The sequence below is a fragment of the Crocodylus siamensis genome, chromosome 2, assembly GCF_052110815.1.
Source record: "Crocodylus siamensis isolate JL-2025a chromosome 2, ASM5211081v1, whole genome shotgun sequence".
NCBI lineage: Eukaryota > Metazoa > Chordata > Crocodylia > Crocodylidae > Crocodylus > Crocodylus siamensis.
In genome coordinates, this window is record NC_143396.1 from 8,832,358 (window position 1) to 8,847,163 (window position 14,806).

Consider the following 14,806-nt stretch of genomic DNA (forward strand, 5'->3'; position numbering starts at 1 on the left):
CCTCTCTGTGTTTCAGTAAGAGAAGAAATGGTGAAGTTGCTAATAATGGCACTAAAAAGAAAATATGCTACATCTGTTATGGATAGCAGTACAAAATTAGCTGATCACACCTCTGACACCCAAGATGTCTTCACTTAAAATACTCATTGGCTTACTTTACATAATTTGCTGATTATATTTAAAAGAAATACAATTTTGCAATTACTGTTCTTTCTGGTGCGCTATCTATGCATCATTTTCTTTTTATGTTTATATATTTCTCCTTCATTAGTGCAGTCTGAAGGGTGATTAGATCCCTTCAAACATTTTACAGAGGTTAAACGTTGATTAAGATTTAATTATTACTGTAAATAGCTTGGAATGACATATGGTGCAAAAACCTGACATATGTGCATTTGAATAAATGAAGTGCTATTTCCCATGATGCCTCAGTAGCTGTTTAACAGCTTTGCTGAAGGGTTATGTTGCACCTCATGTTAAGATTGCTTTGATGTTATATTTTGTTGGGTTTTTGCAGCTGAAAGCTAAGAACAGTTTTTCCAGTTTTTAAAAACATTGAATATTTTAAATACCTAAATTGTTTTGCACAAATTTTTGCTAATTTGTCTAACTAGGTTAAACATTTTCAAAAGCATTTAGATTTTAACGTGGGTTCTTAGCATTGTGTCAGCTACAGCACTCATTAAACGTATAGGATTTTTAAAAATATGATAGTGGGAGGTGGCCTGTCCTGTGTTCTGGGTGGGATCCTGGCCTAGATTGGACAACAAGAATGCCCCGATCTTTTCCTCCTGATGCAGTGGTTCATACTATTTTTAGATCCCAGAAAAGCTTTCATCTAAGTCTGTCTGGAGCAGCATAAAGGAGAGAAGACAGAACACCGCTGCCTCTGCAAAGCATAGCAGAGAGGATCCACGGATGCATTTTGCAAAGACTTTTTAAGACATATTATTTCATCTGTTAGAGCACATGACTTGACTTGGTACTGCCATAGATGTGCATGGTGCTTTACGAAGAGAAGAACAACTTGGCGTAAAATTGTGGTCTCACTGAAACCATCGACCCTTTGCCACTAAGGCCAGGATTTCACCCGTGGTACTACCCTGAGAATTTAGGATCCTGATCCTGGCATTGGACCTACACAGGCAACCTCTTGCTCCTGGAAGAAGCCCCGAGGACCTCACTGGGTCTCGGCAACTCTAGCTGTAGGGTCAAGGAGTAGGTAGGGAGTTGGCATTAATCAAGGCTTAATCAGAGCAAAGCCCTCTGTGGTTGGGGGATAGGCATTGCTGGGTGCAGCGTACCGTTAGTACTGTTCATTATTGCAGAGCCAAGTAGGTCTGTTGGGCCTGATCCTGATCACAGGCCATTTTACATTGACCTCTGTATGGGTTACACCTGATTAACAGGCAGAGATGAGATCAAAGTTAAGCTCATATACTTCCCTATAGTTACCCCAGATGGATGCCAGTGTCACTGAGATCAGAATAAAGTCAATGAAATGTATGTTCTTAGCCACGTACGACTTCTGTATATGTATTTTATCACTTTACCTCTTCATTTATCAACCTCCCAGCATTTCTAACCGGGTCTTCTCTTTTATTTGGCAGATTGAGACATCACGACTCGAGCCAGAAATCGCAATGGCCACTACCAGTAAGACTGTTGTCTACAATAAAGGATTGTAAGTGGAAGTGGATCCTCTCTGCATGGAAGATTTGGGGAGGGGAAAGGAAAAACTCGCAATTACTACTGGGGAGGGGAAAAAAGAAAAAAAACAAACAGCAAACAATAGAACTCAGAGATAGTAACATATTACCACCCTCGAGAACGGGGAGTACATTAACACTTTCAGAGAACTGACACCTCGCATCGGTCGAAAAGATTAATATTAAAAGTTTTAAATTAGCAGCAGGAACAAAAAAAAATGACATTCAAACACATTAGAGAACTAGCTGACAAATAATGTTCTGAATTTACAGCGCTGCGTGGAAGGAAGTTTAATGATACATGTGTGCGGTTATGCCTAACTCTGTGTGAAGGTAGACTACACAAGGCAGTTTTGGTTTTAATAAGAATTAAATCTCCACACTGTTGGATGCTGCACAGACATAATTCCACAGAAATCGATCGGTGCATGAATTAGTGCTTAGATAGGGTGTCTGATGAGGGTACAGTATTGATTAAATGTCAGTCTTGCACCAAGAATCATAAAGAACGGGGGGGAAAAACAATTCTCCACGTTTAGATTGTAACATTTGGATTTTAATCAAATAGTGCAATGAAGGTCAGAGCCTGTGTCCCCTCCCTCCCTTCCCTGCAAACAACTAGAGTGGTTTTTTTGCCATTTCGTAGACTTGCAAGAAATTCTGTGTGAGCCTAAGGCATTGGTATAGTCTATAATGGACAATTGCCCAGTTGCAAAACCCAGGGCAGGAAAGAAATCCTCTAGTGTAAAGAAAACAGATCCATTTTTTAACTTTGCACAGATCTATAATTAACCAACTTCTGTTCTCATTTACATTGACAAACACCGGGAGTAACTTTCTGTTGGCTGCGGTGAAGTCATGCTGTTAGAAGAACTGAGAGCAGAATACAGCCTCGTAATGAAAGGCCCGATCTGGCATAAACGGTCAGAGCCCCATTGGTTTTATTGGAATTCTGCTGATTTACATTGTCTGAGGGTCTGAGTCGCAAAGTCGACCCCATCCTAAATCCCTTTTACACCAGAGTTACTGCAGCCAAAGGATGCAGATTTCTGATTGGGGTTACGTTGATTAGAATTTGTCTTGCTTTTGCATTTTATCACTGCAGAAGATGAAAATAAAAAAGATCTTGATCAGAAGCCAGATGCAATGGCGAGGGGCACAATCCAAGTGCATGCATTATACTAATCTGTTTGGGATTTGGGGTTCTTCGGGGGTGGTGGTGGGTTGTGCAAGGGAAATCCAATTGCCACTGATGTAGAATGTATATAAATGGCGATATATGAAAGTAAGAGACCTAAATCATCAGTGTGTTACTTCCATTTTATTGTTTGTCTAACTCCTCTCTGGAGTCACACCAGTGTGCAATGAGAGTTACTCAGTCATGGGTCAAACCCCAGGGGCTGATTCTGCTCCCGTGCTGGGGGTAAAATCAGGGGTAACCACACTGGAATCAGTGGAGTTACACAAAATAAAAACCACTCAAAGTGGGAGGAGACTCTGTCTCACAGCATTTTGTCCATCCCTAGGGTGGTGAGTACGCCAGATCATGCTCTCTGTTGTGCTAGTGTAAATCCAGAATCATTTCACTCCAATTGATGAAATCATCCTGGATGTACACCCTAGTAACAACAGAATGAGACGGCCTCAGTTTCTTCTAATGCACTAGATGATATGAATGTACACCTCACACCAAGTGAGGTAGCCCACTTCTGCTGAGTAACAACCAGGTATAAGGCATTTAGGGAAAAAAGAGACTGGAAGAGTTGTGTTCTGCCAAAGCAGAGGTTCACAGTGAATAGCAAGGATAGACGTAGGTGCTAAGAATGGTTGGTGGAGCCGATGTGATGAAGCACATTCCTCCAGGGCACAGGTTTCAAATGGACACATCGGGCCTGTGTCTCCACTTACACTGTTGTATATGCCATTGTGACTTTACTGGTAAACCTGGGAGAGAAGCAGTTAGAGCCCAGCAGTGTGACTGTGGTGTGCACCTCGTGTGAGCCCATGCAGAAGCATCCCACTGAATTATACACGAGACATGCTGGGCTTGGTCTTCAGCTGGGGCACAGTGGTGTAGTGCTCTTGAGATCAGTGGATCTCTGCTGATTTAGCCCCTCTGATTTAGCCCAATTTCTGCACTCTCGCACTTTGTGTCATCCTTCACACCAGCGCCCATGCAGGTCAGTCAGAGACTTTCTACTGACTTCTTCAGGCTTAGAGTCAGACCTAAGGCAAGTGCCCAGTTCCGACCAGTTTGGCTTGTTTGCAGCCAGCACCCACACTGGTCCGGCATTTAAGGTGACACGGGATGATGCAGTCCAGAATCAAGCCCATTGATCCCAACCAGTGTGTAACTGGATCACGGCAGCAATGAAAGAGAACACAGGCAGGCTTGCCTCTCTAGCTGAATAAGGCAGAGAGAGGGCCAGTTTCTGTTAACTGATGGGGTGCCGAAGTGTGAGTGTTTTCCACCTCGTTCAAGTCCTGAACATCCAGTCATGTATCTACTTTTGGAACACGCCGTCATCTGGCACTTAAGACTCATTCACAAAAAAGCAGTGCAGAGGAGGAGGAAGGCACACCCAGCTTTTGTATTAACTGTACTCAAGCAGGATGGAAGAGTCGGGGTTAAGTGCCTAAGTATTTTACATAGCTAACAGGTGGAATAGAGTCCGGCCCAGGATGTGCAAAGAGGGGAACACAAAAACCCAAGTTGCTGGAGAGCACTGCAAACAGAGCTTTGCACAGAAGCAGATCACCACATTAGCACAGCAGAAAATGGGACTTTTCATTGCTGTATTGATCAGACTCGAGACAAATCCGGTTCCCAGAACTGGCGGACACTAGTGCATGTGTGCGTGCGCACGTTGTGGAGAAAAACCATGTGCCAAATAAACGAAACAGCTAAACTGAGCCTCAAGTTAATCTGAATTTTCTGATGGTCCTAAGGAATGTGAAGCCAAGTCGCATCTTACTGTAGAGAGGGCAACCTGCCTTCTTCATTGTTCTGAACTGAAATGAAAGTCGTGAAAAAAATCAGCTTCTCGTGTTAGTAGTGCGAGCTGTCCTGGTTGTGTTTTTCTGTCAGCACTGATCACTTTCTGTGCCACAGGGTTTTGTCACCGTTTGAACCATCCTGCTGAAATCCTGCCAAGATCGCTTGTAGGAGGGGTTAACTGAGTCATCTGAGACTGGGGAGGGGATGGAAACGAATACCTCTCTTTGCAGTGATACTGCTCGGGGGGAGGTGGGGATGATTTGTTTTTACACCATAATTACTGATCAAAGATTCCAGTAGCTGTGAACTCGAGCTACCTGCCGGGGCTGCAGATGGCGTGAGTAATGCTCAACATGCACAGTTAATTGCAATGCAGGGTAGAAGAATATACAAGGATTTGCTCGCTGCATTTTTTGTAGTGAGAGATACCTGAGGAAAGAAGAAAACCCAGCAAGTGTTGCATATGTTAAAAGTCAAACTTTGTCTGTTTTTCATGACGAAGGCAGCAGGCTTCAGTTCAGTGCTTCACAGGTACTTAATAGAGGCATTGCTGAGGATTGCAGTGTTTTAAAGGAAAATAGAACTGGACCTTCATCTTAAATTTCAACCAGAGGGCCAGTGCTGGTTTCCCACTAGTGTAAGGAATAGATCTATTGATGTCAAAGGAGTTACACTGCCTGTCTGGCATGAAGGGGGATCAAAATCCAGTGCCAAGGCAGAAGAGTGACAGCAGAAGGGTCAAGAGGGATGTCCCAGATTGATTTTCCTCCACTGAATCAGAGCAGGGGGTCGGACCTGATGATCTAACAGGTCCCTTCCAGTCCTAGAAATCTATGAAATCTATGAATACCTATCAAATGTACTCACTTTGCATGTAAGAAAGTGGGGTCTACATCGACGTCAGTGAGCAGTGGGGCCAGGCTGATTTACGGCCACGGGAGAGTTGACTTGCCTGTGCTCTACCCCTGATTTCTGCAAATGCACCCTAGGATCTAAAAGGCAAACACCTTCTTCTCTCCCACAGGTTACATCACTGCAGTGAGTCAGGACCTGCTGAACTCTTGTCAGCGAGATGTGCCAAGCGTATTTTCCCCTAATTACAGCGCTAACAGGAGTAATCAGACAGACAGCAGGCGTGTCTACACAAGACGCTGACCGTGGAGTTGTCTAATTAGCTCTGCAGTAAACATCTCAGCGTCTACATGTGCAGCCCTACTGGGCAGCAGTAAATGAATACCAGTGTAGGATAGTATTTGTAAATAAGTACTAGTGCACAGCAACACGTGTAGGCACTGATGGGGCTGGCTGGGGCATGAGGATGCTTCAGTGTGGGGGCTGCCTGCCAGCTAGCCCTGCACTGGAGCTCCCTTGTGCCCCAGCCAGTTCCTCTGCAGCCATTGAGCCAGGTCTGGGCAGCCCCGGGGCGGCAGGCTGACCCCCCAGACCTCCTGCTGGCCAGGGCTGCAGCAGCCCAGCTCCACGTGCTGCGGTTCTGGGCACAGGTTCAACCGGCTGCCTGGGAGCAATAAATTCCAGCGCAATATGCGCTGGAGTTTCTTGCTTCAAATTAATTACATGTGTAGACGCACTTAGTGACCCTTTAACACGGATTAAGTACTAGCAATGATCTCTCTTTCCTAAACCTTATTAAAATAAAATGCAGACATTTCTTATGTTGTGCTTAACTCAGGAACTTAAACCAGAGAGGAACTGAGCATCTGCTACTCACTCCTATGATTTCTGCTAGAAGTTACAGGTCCCAGCACCTCTGGATTTCACCTACAGTGGATATGTTTGATTTCAGAAGAAGGAGATAACAATTAGCCTGATCTAAACTTCTCTGGATGTATCACCTGCCCATTATGTTATATATAGCCACAAAAATATTACGACTGTTTTCTGGAATGGTCCAGGTCCACTCAGTTATTTGGAGCCCATCTCCCACTGTAATAGTTACAGCTTAAATGGGAGTTAGGACCTGAACCCCACTGATATGCCTGGCTGCCAGCTATCAAGCCCTCCGTTTTGGGCGGCAGAGGCTGCAGTATGTGAGAGATGAAACGCACACCGTGCTCTCTCGGAGGGGATTTACTTCTCTTCGTCCTTGCTCGGTTGTCTGAGATCCTGCCGTCATTATGAGAAACCTACAGTGTCTTTTTCCTCCAAGGAGCATGCTGCCTCGTTCAATCTGAGTGACAATTGTCTGTGAAGGGAAAGTAAACAAGGAAGGCAGAAAAGTAAAGGACCTGGAGGAAGGCAGCATGTGCATGTCCTCTGTAATGCGCTGCATGTACTCTGCGGCAGAATGCAGAGCAGGCAGACGCCTTAGAAATGCATAGGCGTGACACCTAGGAAACAATTGTAAGAGGGGCACCATTGCATATTTTACAGTTTTCCTTCAGTTGGACCAAACCAAACCCCTGGATCCGAATACCTTCAGTGGTGAAATATTTATGAAGCCAAAGCTGAACGTGAATTTTGGAACAGAAAGCCATCTCGAGTAGCAGCCTTCCTAGGACTGCAACCAATGTGTGTGTGATTAGACCTCGAGGTTACCCTCTTGGCTTAGTGCTCCGGTGACCTGGAGTAGCTGCAGAAGTGACTCAACTCAGTCCTACCAGGAGCCCTCCTCTTTTCTTCCCCTTGAGTTAGCTGGGGGAACAAAGAGTGCTTGATGCCAGGATCCAAACCATCAGGTGACGGTTTTAAGTGACAGCGCAGCCATAGAGAATCACAGGGGCAGTTTCTCACGGAGTTGCAGAGGGGCAGTGCGAGGAGGAGTTCCTCTTAATCCTTGGCAGTAATAGTTTCCGTGGCTGCTCACCACACTTCTAGATTCACACTCCCATCTTCCTAGCAGAAGTGTTAGCAGCACTGGGCTCTTCCTGAGCAGGTGACAGAAGCAGGTGCTTCTGGAAATCCCATTAAGCGGACGGAAATCATCCAGCTACACAGACGGCACCTGCCAATGTACCTGTTATGCAACAGATTTTCCACTTCCCAGGGATGGAAAGCCAGGTTCACTGCTTCCCTCCCTCCCTCGGGGGTTCTTCGTCACCAGAATACCCAAAGCCACTCAGCACATCTTGTCTGCACTGCTCCAGGTATTATTTGTCCCTGGATGTTGCATTTGTGGCCCTCACCAACAGGCAGGCTCAGGGGATCTGAATTGGTGTTGAGTAAGGCAGTTAATATCCAACTGTTGTCTGTAATACCTCCTGCTAGACATTATGGCTAATAAGGGTACTCCTCCCAGCTTGGTCATGAGGACTAGCTCCATTTAGGAAAGGCCTAATGCCTCTGTGGTGACTGGGCTGAACGAGGCACGTCTGGTCCATGATGTGGAGACATCTTTAGCAGGGCACTCAGATCAGCCTCCATCAGCAAAGGCCCAGTATATTCCTTAACATCCATTGCAGAAGTGCCTGGAAGATACCAGCCATCAGCATGGGTCCTCTGCAGGGTGGACAGCTGCACGAGGGGGGAGATTTGGGGCCATTCAAGGAAAAACCCATGCAACCAGCCTGAGGATGTTGGAGATGGATTTGCCCTGTTGCCAGAGATTCACATCAGGCCCTGGCCACATCCTGATGAGTGGGAGCAGTTGCTAGGAAGACTCCAAGACCTGTGAGTGCAGAACTTGGAGCGATGCAGCTTCCAGCTCCCAAGGCAGCTTCTGCACACTTCTCCGCCCTTCTTCTTCTTCTCATGTCTTTGTCATAAACTAGATGTTTTCCAGAATCATGCACAAGCAGTGGCTCTTTCCATCGCTACAGCGAGGTCCTTCTTCGTACGGGTCTCACCAAGGAGTCAGCAGATGAGTATGTGCTCCGTAGCCAGCACTTCACTGCACTCGCATATACTTGTGTCCTTAGAGTACTCTCATTTGATCATGTTTCTTTTTGCTCTGCGCATTTGCGTGCAGAGGTGATTCAGGCATCACCATGTTGGCCAGTCTAGATCTACCCCTCTTAGCAAGCCCTTCTGGGGTTTCAGGTCCATTTTGCAGCACCTGGTTGCACGTAGTTTTTCCTCCCATAACCTCAGTCGCACCCTGTCAGCCGTTGTGTCCAATGGCACAACACTGGTCACAAAACTCATTCATGTTTTAAGCCATGTAGTCACTTATTTGTGATCACAGAGTGGATATCTGGGGTCTTCTATCTGCCATGATCTTTCTCTTTGGCTCGCTACCTTTCCTCTGATATCAGGTAGTGCGGTGCCAGCCAGTAGGTCCAGGCTATCTTTTGGAGTTGGCTTTAGACATCCTGTTGTTTCATGACAGCCGCTGTTCCCAGACTGGACATGCATACTTTGGAGTGGAGTAACACAAGGCAGTAGCAGTGGTTTGTAACGGAGCTAGGTTCACGCCCCACTTTGAGGTGACCAACTTTTACAGTAAGTTGTTGCAGGAACTGACTTTCCCTTTCATCTTCTCTGCATGTGCTTTGAACGGAAGTGTTTGGTCCAATGTAACTCCCAAGTACACAGCATTTGGGTGATTAGTCAGTGGTATTCCAGCCCAGGGGATGTTTAATTTCTGCTTGGCTTCTCTGTGGCATAGGTGAAAAGCTGTGACCTGTGTCTTGGTTGGGTTGGCGCGAAGCTGGCTCTTACTGTAGTCATCAGAGAGGTTGCTCAGTGCACATGTCAGTGCTCTTGACAGTGGCAAAGTCCTTCTCTTGTGACGTGATGCATAGATCATCAGCATTCATCAAGCTCCTCGTATTACTGTATGAGTTGGTCATTGGTATATATGTTAAAAAGGATCGGTGCTAGCATGCTACCCTGTGGAAGGCTGTTTCATGTCATCTCCAGCGCCTCCGTTGCTTGCACACTTCTACTTAAAAAAGTCTATTCTCCAAAAGAGATGGGATGAGCGGCACTAGGTGGTAGCTGTGAGTCATACTGTAGACTTGGCAAGTGGGTTTTGTTGGTTGACTGTGTCATATGCTGCCGATAGGTCTACAAATACAGCACCTGTTGTCATCCCTTTCGCAAATCTATCTTCTATATGCTGGGTGTTGTTTAGGATTTGGCTAGGTCAGGACTTGCCTGGTCTAAATCTTGTTTGTTCTGGTGCTGGATGCTGTTCAGTGTGAGTGAAAGGTGATGGAGAACAGTGGTGTTGGCTGTAGTTGTGTTGGTCTAAGGACATAGGCAGACAAGGTTCTTTGGGTAAATCTTTTATTGGACCAACTAAATAGCTGGAAAAATTTTTGATTGAGAATAGGGAATTTGTAAAGCAGAAAAAGATGCCACAGAAGTGACACTGGCCTATAGTTCTCTGGGCCAAAAGCATCCTTCCCTGGTTTTAAAAGAGGTATCACATGGACTTGTCACCATGACATAGGTATTCTGAATAATTGTTAAAGAGGCGTAATACCCATAACTTGGTTGCAGGACCAACGTGTTTGATCTGCCCCATGCACATGTCATCAAGACCAGCTGCTCTGCTGTTCTTCGAGTGACTTATTCCAGTGTCAAGTTCATCTATCACAAATAGTTACCACTCTGAAGTCAGTTGGTAAAGGGAGTAAATATACAGGAGAGGAGGCATCCTCTCCCTGCAGCAGAGTGGAGCAATGGGCTCGCTGCAGCAGGAGGCACCCTTGCCTTTTGGCTTCATCTTCAGTATCTGTCGTGGTGCAGACTCCCTGTAGACTTGTGCCCACCAGACACCAATGCAGGCCCCTCCTCTGATCTTGCTGTTCATACACAGTGACCAATCCCCAGCCTTCTTGCCTCCTCTTCTTGGGCATGCTCTAACTCATTTTAAAGCAGGTTTCCCATTTGAAATCAATAGTGAGAGCCCCTCAGAAATGGAAAACCTGACTCCCTTTTTACTTAAGTTGCTGTAAACCAGGAGTAGAGCCACTGGAATTGATATTGAGAGACAGCCTTGCTGTTTTGCTTGTGGGATTTTATGCTGTTCAGAGTAGAAACTGTCTATAAAGTACCAAGTACTTAGTAATAGTGATTTGTGTTGTGACAACGCTGTACAGCCCCGGTACGGAGCAGGAAACCATTGTGTCAGGAGCCGTACAAACAGAGCAATGAGAATGGTCCCATGTCACTCTCACCTTATTCCAGATTTATCTTCACTGCAGTCAGTGCAGCTAACCCGGGATAAGCATGGAGAGGTAGCACGTTGCACTGGGTCAGATCTATTCTTAAATCTATTCCCCAACTCATTGTTTGATGAGGTTTGGACGGGATTTGGATGGCAATGAAAGTAGCAGAATGGTTCAGCAGAGACAAACCCAAAATTAATGCTCATGTATTCGATTGCCTAAGAAACAAAGAGTCTTAAAAGACCAGTTTTGCTTGCTGTTGACCTGTAGACGACTTCTGTACTCTTCATCGACTACTTGAATCTTGTACCGCAGACATGCTGCTCATGCGTAGAAGGTGGCAGAGCCTCGCGTTGCTGTTTTTGCACTGTATATTCCCTGTGATGTTCCCTGGGCTCCAAGTGGGCCTGGTATCGATTGTCAGGAACTGTGAATCTCCTAGTTTATTATGTTCGGGTGTTGTTTACAAAGAGGCGTGACACGATAATGTGAGAAACAGGATCGGCTCCAGAAGGAGTCGGGAACAGTCGAATGTACTGGACTGCTTTGCAAAGCACTGTGTGTACTCAGAGTGTCTAAAAGGGCAGGGATTTTGCACACCTGAGATGTCACTCATAAAGTCATAGAGAAGGAAAGGACCTCCAGAGGTCATATAGTCCAATCCCCTGTCTAAGGCAGGATCATCCATGTCCAAACCATCCTACACAATCCATGATGTGACCTCTTCGCAACACAAGACGTATCACCATAAAATGCTGCCCATAAAGCAGGGGAGCCAGAGCAGGGAGGGGCCCAAAGGCAGGTACCCAGCAGCTCCCCAATGTTGGGCCCCTTTAATGCATCTCATGTTTGGTCTCCAAACTCTGAAGCAGGATCACCAGTCGCATTTGTTTTTCAAACAGAGCTGGGCCTCTGTTTAGGTGATAAAACCCACATAAAGTCCAATCCAAACTCTGCCCCCAAGGTCTTGTAAATTCAGAGACGCTTTTCTGACTCCAGAGGACTTCTCTGCACCGGAGATCAGAATCTGGCTCAAGTCAAACTGCAGCAGGATCAAGATCGTACATGCTCAGCAAATGCATAGACTTTGCTCTTTGTACAGTAGTGGAAATTAAAAGCATGGCACCAGGAGACTGATAGCGCATTAGTACTGTTTATTAGGACAGCAAATTGTGCCAAAAAGAATACACACAACAGCTAATGATAACATTATGCACATTCATTTAATAGCTAATTAATCTCTCTGACTTTCCTAATATACAAAAGGAACCTGGAATCTGTGAGAACGACACAGCCATTTGCATTTATTATTTCCTATAATTGGGGAAGTGGGAGAAATGGGAAAAAAAACACATCAAGTTGTTCACCTCTGCAGATAATAATAATGAGATGATCATCTCCTGTAGCTTTTAATTAGAAATGTAGCAGTTAATTGATTTCTTGGGCATGTTAATTAAGAAATAATGAGGACCAGGTTGCAGCAAAAGAAGCCAGCGAGAAGTTTGATTCCCTGGTGGAAGAGGTGTTTGTGTCGTGTGCTCCTCCAGCCAGCTGGTTGTCAACTGGAGCTCGGGAGGGCTATGGGGGTACAAGCATGTCCTGGACCCTGACGTACTGATTAAGAATACCTTTTCCAGGGGAGAAGCAGCAGGAGGAAGAATGAGGGTAGAAAATTTCCATAGAGCTCCTCTTGCCACTGTCCTGAATGAGCAGTTTCCATCTCCTTAGGGGCCCAAGCAGGCACAAGCCTCGGTGTTGGCTCCTGGGGTGTCTGCGTGGCAAGTCCACCGGTCTAGACAGAGGCCTGGACACCCAGAGCAAACCTTCTGCAAGGAAACTGCTGCCACCTCACCTTAGCCACAGGGTCTTCCCGTCTTCCTATCCCGCTTTCCTCAGCTGGCCGCGGCCGGCGGTCACGAGCCCACCTTGAGGCCGGTGACGAATTCTTGTCGCCTGTCAGATACACGACAGCCAGCCTGTCTCAGCCAGGTGACACATCCAGCCAGATCCCCAGGACGGCTCCACAATCTCCAGTGGGACTTTGCACGTGTGCAGCAGCTGAGACGCTGGCCTGCAGAGTTCCCCTTACCGCTGCATCAGGACTTGCAAGCAATAATGTCAGTCAGTCACGTGACAACAAAATCTCGCCGCTAAGAGAGCGCGCTGCGAAGTGCTAACCTGCTACAGGCGTCATCCTGGCTTCCAGCGCAGCCCGGGCACAAAATCAGCTTGCCTGGCATGGGAGCCGGGCAGTCCAAGGCTAGTCAGCCTCGCACCCGCTGCCTGTCACAGCTTCTGGCCTCTAGTTCCCCGCGCTTCCTCCAGTGAAACAGCCTCGCTGGGTTCTTGTCCATCGCAAGAGAGATGTAGCTTCTTCGTGCCCATTTGCATCTGTGTCTTTGGGGACCAGGCCAGGCTCCTCGAGCTTCTCCGGCCGTCTTTCTGTTTCTGGGTTCGTCCCCTATTCGTAGGTTGTCTCATTAACTAGAGCCCAGTCCCACAACTCAGGCAAAACTCCGGTTACTCAGCGGTTACTTGTCGCTTCTTGTCTGCGCTTAAGAGTGCGAGCGCTACAGAGCAGGGCCAGGTCCCCCCAGGGTGTAAATTAACCTCGCTCTGTTGACTGCATCGGAGCAATGCCACCCACTGAGGATTTGGTCCTGTGCTTGTCTTCCCTTTTCTGCAAAGCACGACGCACGCTTACGGTGCTAAGTGAATAATGCTCACCGTACCGGTGAAGCCCGTGGGAGTTCTGCCTCGGCAAGGACTGTAGGAAGTCACTTCCAGCCCCCTCCGTCTTCCTGATCTAGTGAACCCACTTTTCCAACACAGCGTAGGAAGATTTTAAATAACCCAGAGCAGGTAGGGGGCATGCCCCGTTTCTGGGTTTATGTCCGCAACACAGACTGTAAATACACCAGTGACACAACTGTACAAAACTGACCTTGTAGAGCACTGTAGATCTCAGGGTAACATCAATGCCACACACCAAGGTAGTCGTAGCTGTCTCTTCCTTTACCCCTTTCTTTTAAAAGCTTGTGACCAAGAACTCAAGTTCTGTGATGTGCCACTCACAGGCATTCGGGGAGTTTCTGGGTGCTGTCGAGCATATTACAGCGAGAGCTTCCCCGCAGAGTGACGCTGAGAACAGATCTCATTAAACTACCAAGAAACTATTGCAAAGGGGGCAGCTGTGCCAAGGAACTAGCCTGATTAGGAATCACTTATCGGTGTCGCGGGTACACAAGAAGTGATTTCCCATGAGTCCTGATAGTGCTGGTTATTTACAGACCCTGAATTCTCTCTGGTTTCCTTTCAGAAATACCCTTTTTTTCTTCATGTTTTGTAAATGGTGTCCTCATGTAACCTTAACCTGTCTGACAAATCACTCTCCAGCACCCCAGCCACTCCAGTCTGAATGCACCTTATAATTGTATTGAATGGCAAACTGTAAACCATAAGAAACACAGGGGTATTACCTTTCCAAAATGTCACTTGTCTTCCAGCCGTTATTACGATGTAACTTTACAAGCACATATACCTCTGTCAACTTCGATCGACTTTGAAATGCGCACAGTGTCTTTTTAACCTTCTCAATAGATTTATCGATCACAACACTTTATGTAACACTTCTAAATGTCTGGAATAAAAGCGAATGCATTTAAAGGATTAGGCTGCCGCTTGGTTATTATTTATGTGATTATGCTTATGAGAGATGCAGGGGCTTAGTGGAGCAAAGAGACACACTTGGCTTGTTATTGTATATGCCAGTGGCCACGTGCCATTCTGAAGTGTACTCTGTGTGTGTGCGCGCGCGTGCAAGCGCATGGTCTCATGTGCATGTGTATTCCCTACTGCCTCTCCTGGGTGAAAGCAGGTGTGTGTGTGTGTGTGTGTGTGTGCGCGCGCGCACACAAACACACCTTCCTGCCTCCTGCTGGATGAAATCATACCTGCTTGTGTGTATGTGTGTGTACATGTATTCTCCGCTGCCCAGCGAAATCAGGGCGGTGGGGATACGAGTT

At 46.5% G+C, this 14,806-nt stretch overlaps 1 protein-coding gene across 5 annotated transcripts in view; it reads left to right on the plus strand.

Annotated features, from left to right (window-relative positions):
• Positions 1–14,806, plus strand: part of SFXN5 (sideroflexin 5) — a 211,271-nt gene that overhangs the window by 187,338 nt on the left and 9,127 nt on the right. For 3 of the 5 annotated variants that reach the window (XM_090035125.1, XM_090035126.1, XM_090035128.1), the window contains exon 14: positions 1,611–1,684. In XM_090035125.1, the coding sequence (XP_089891251.1) occupies positions 1,611–1,684 (74 nt within the window). Of the gene's footprint in view, positions 1–1,610; positions 14,452–14,806 lie in introns of those variants that run through there. The other 2 variants (XM_090035129.1, XM_090035130.1) reach the window with 2 other exon arrangements.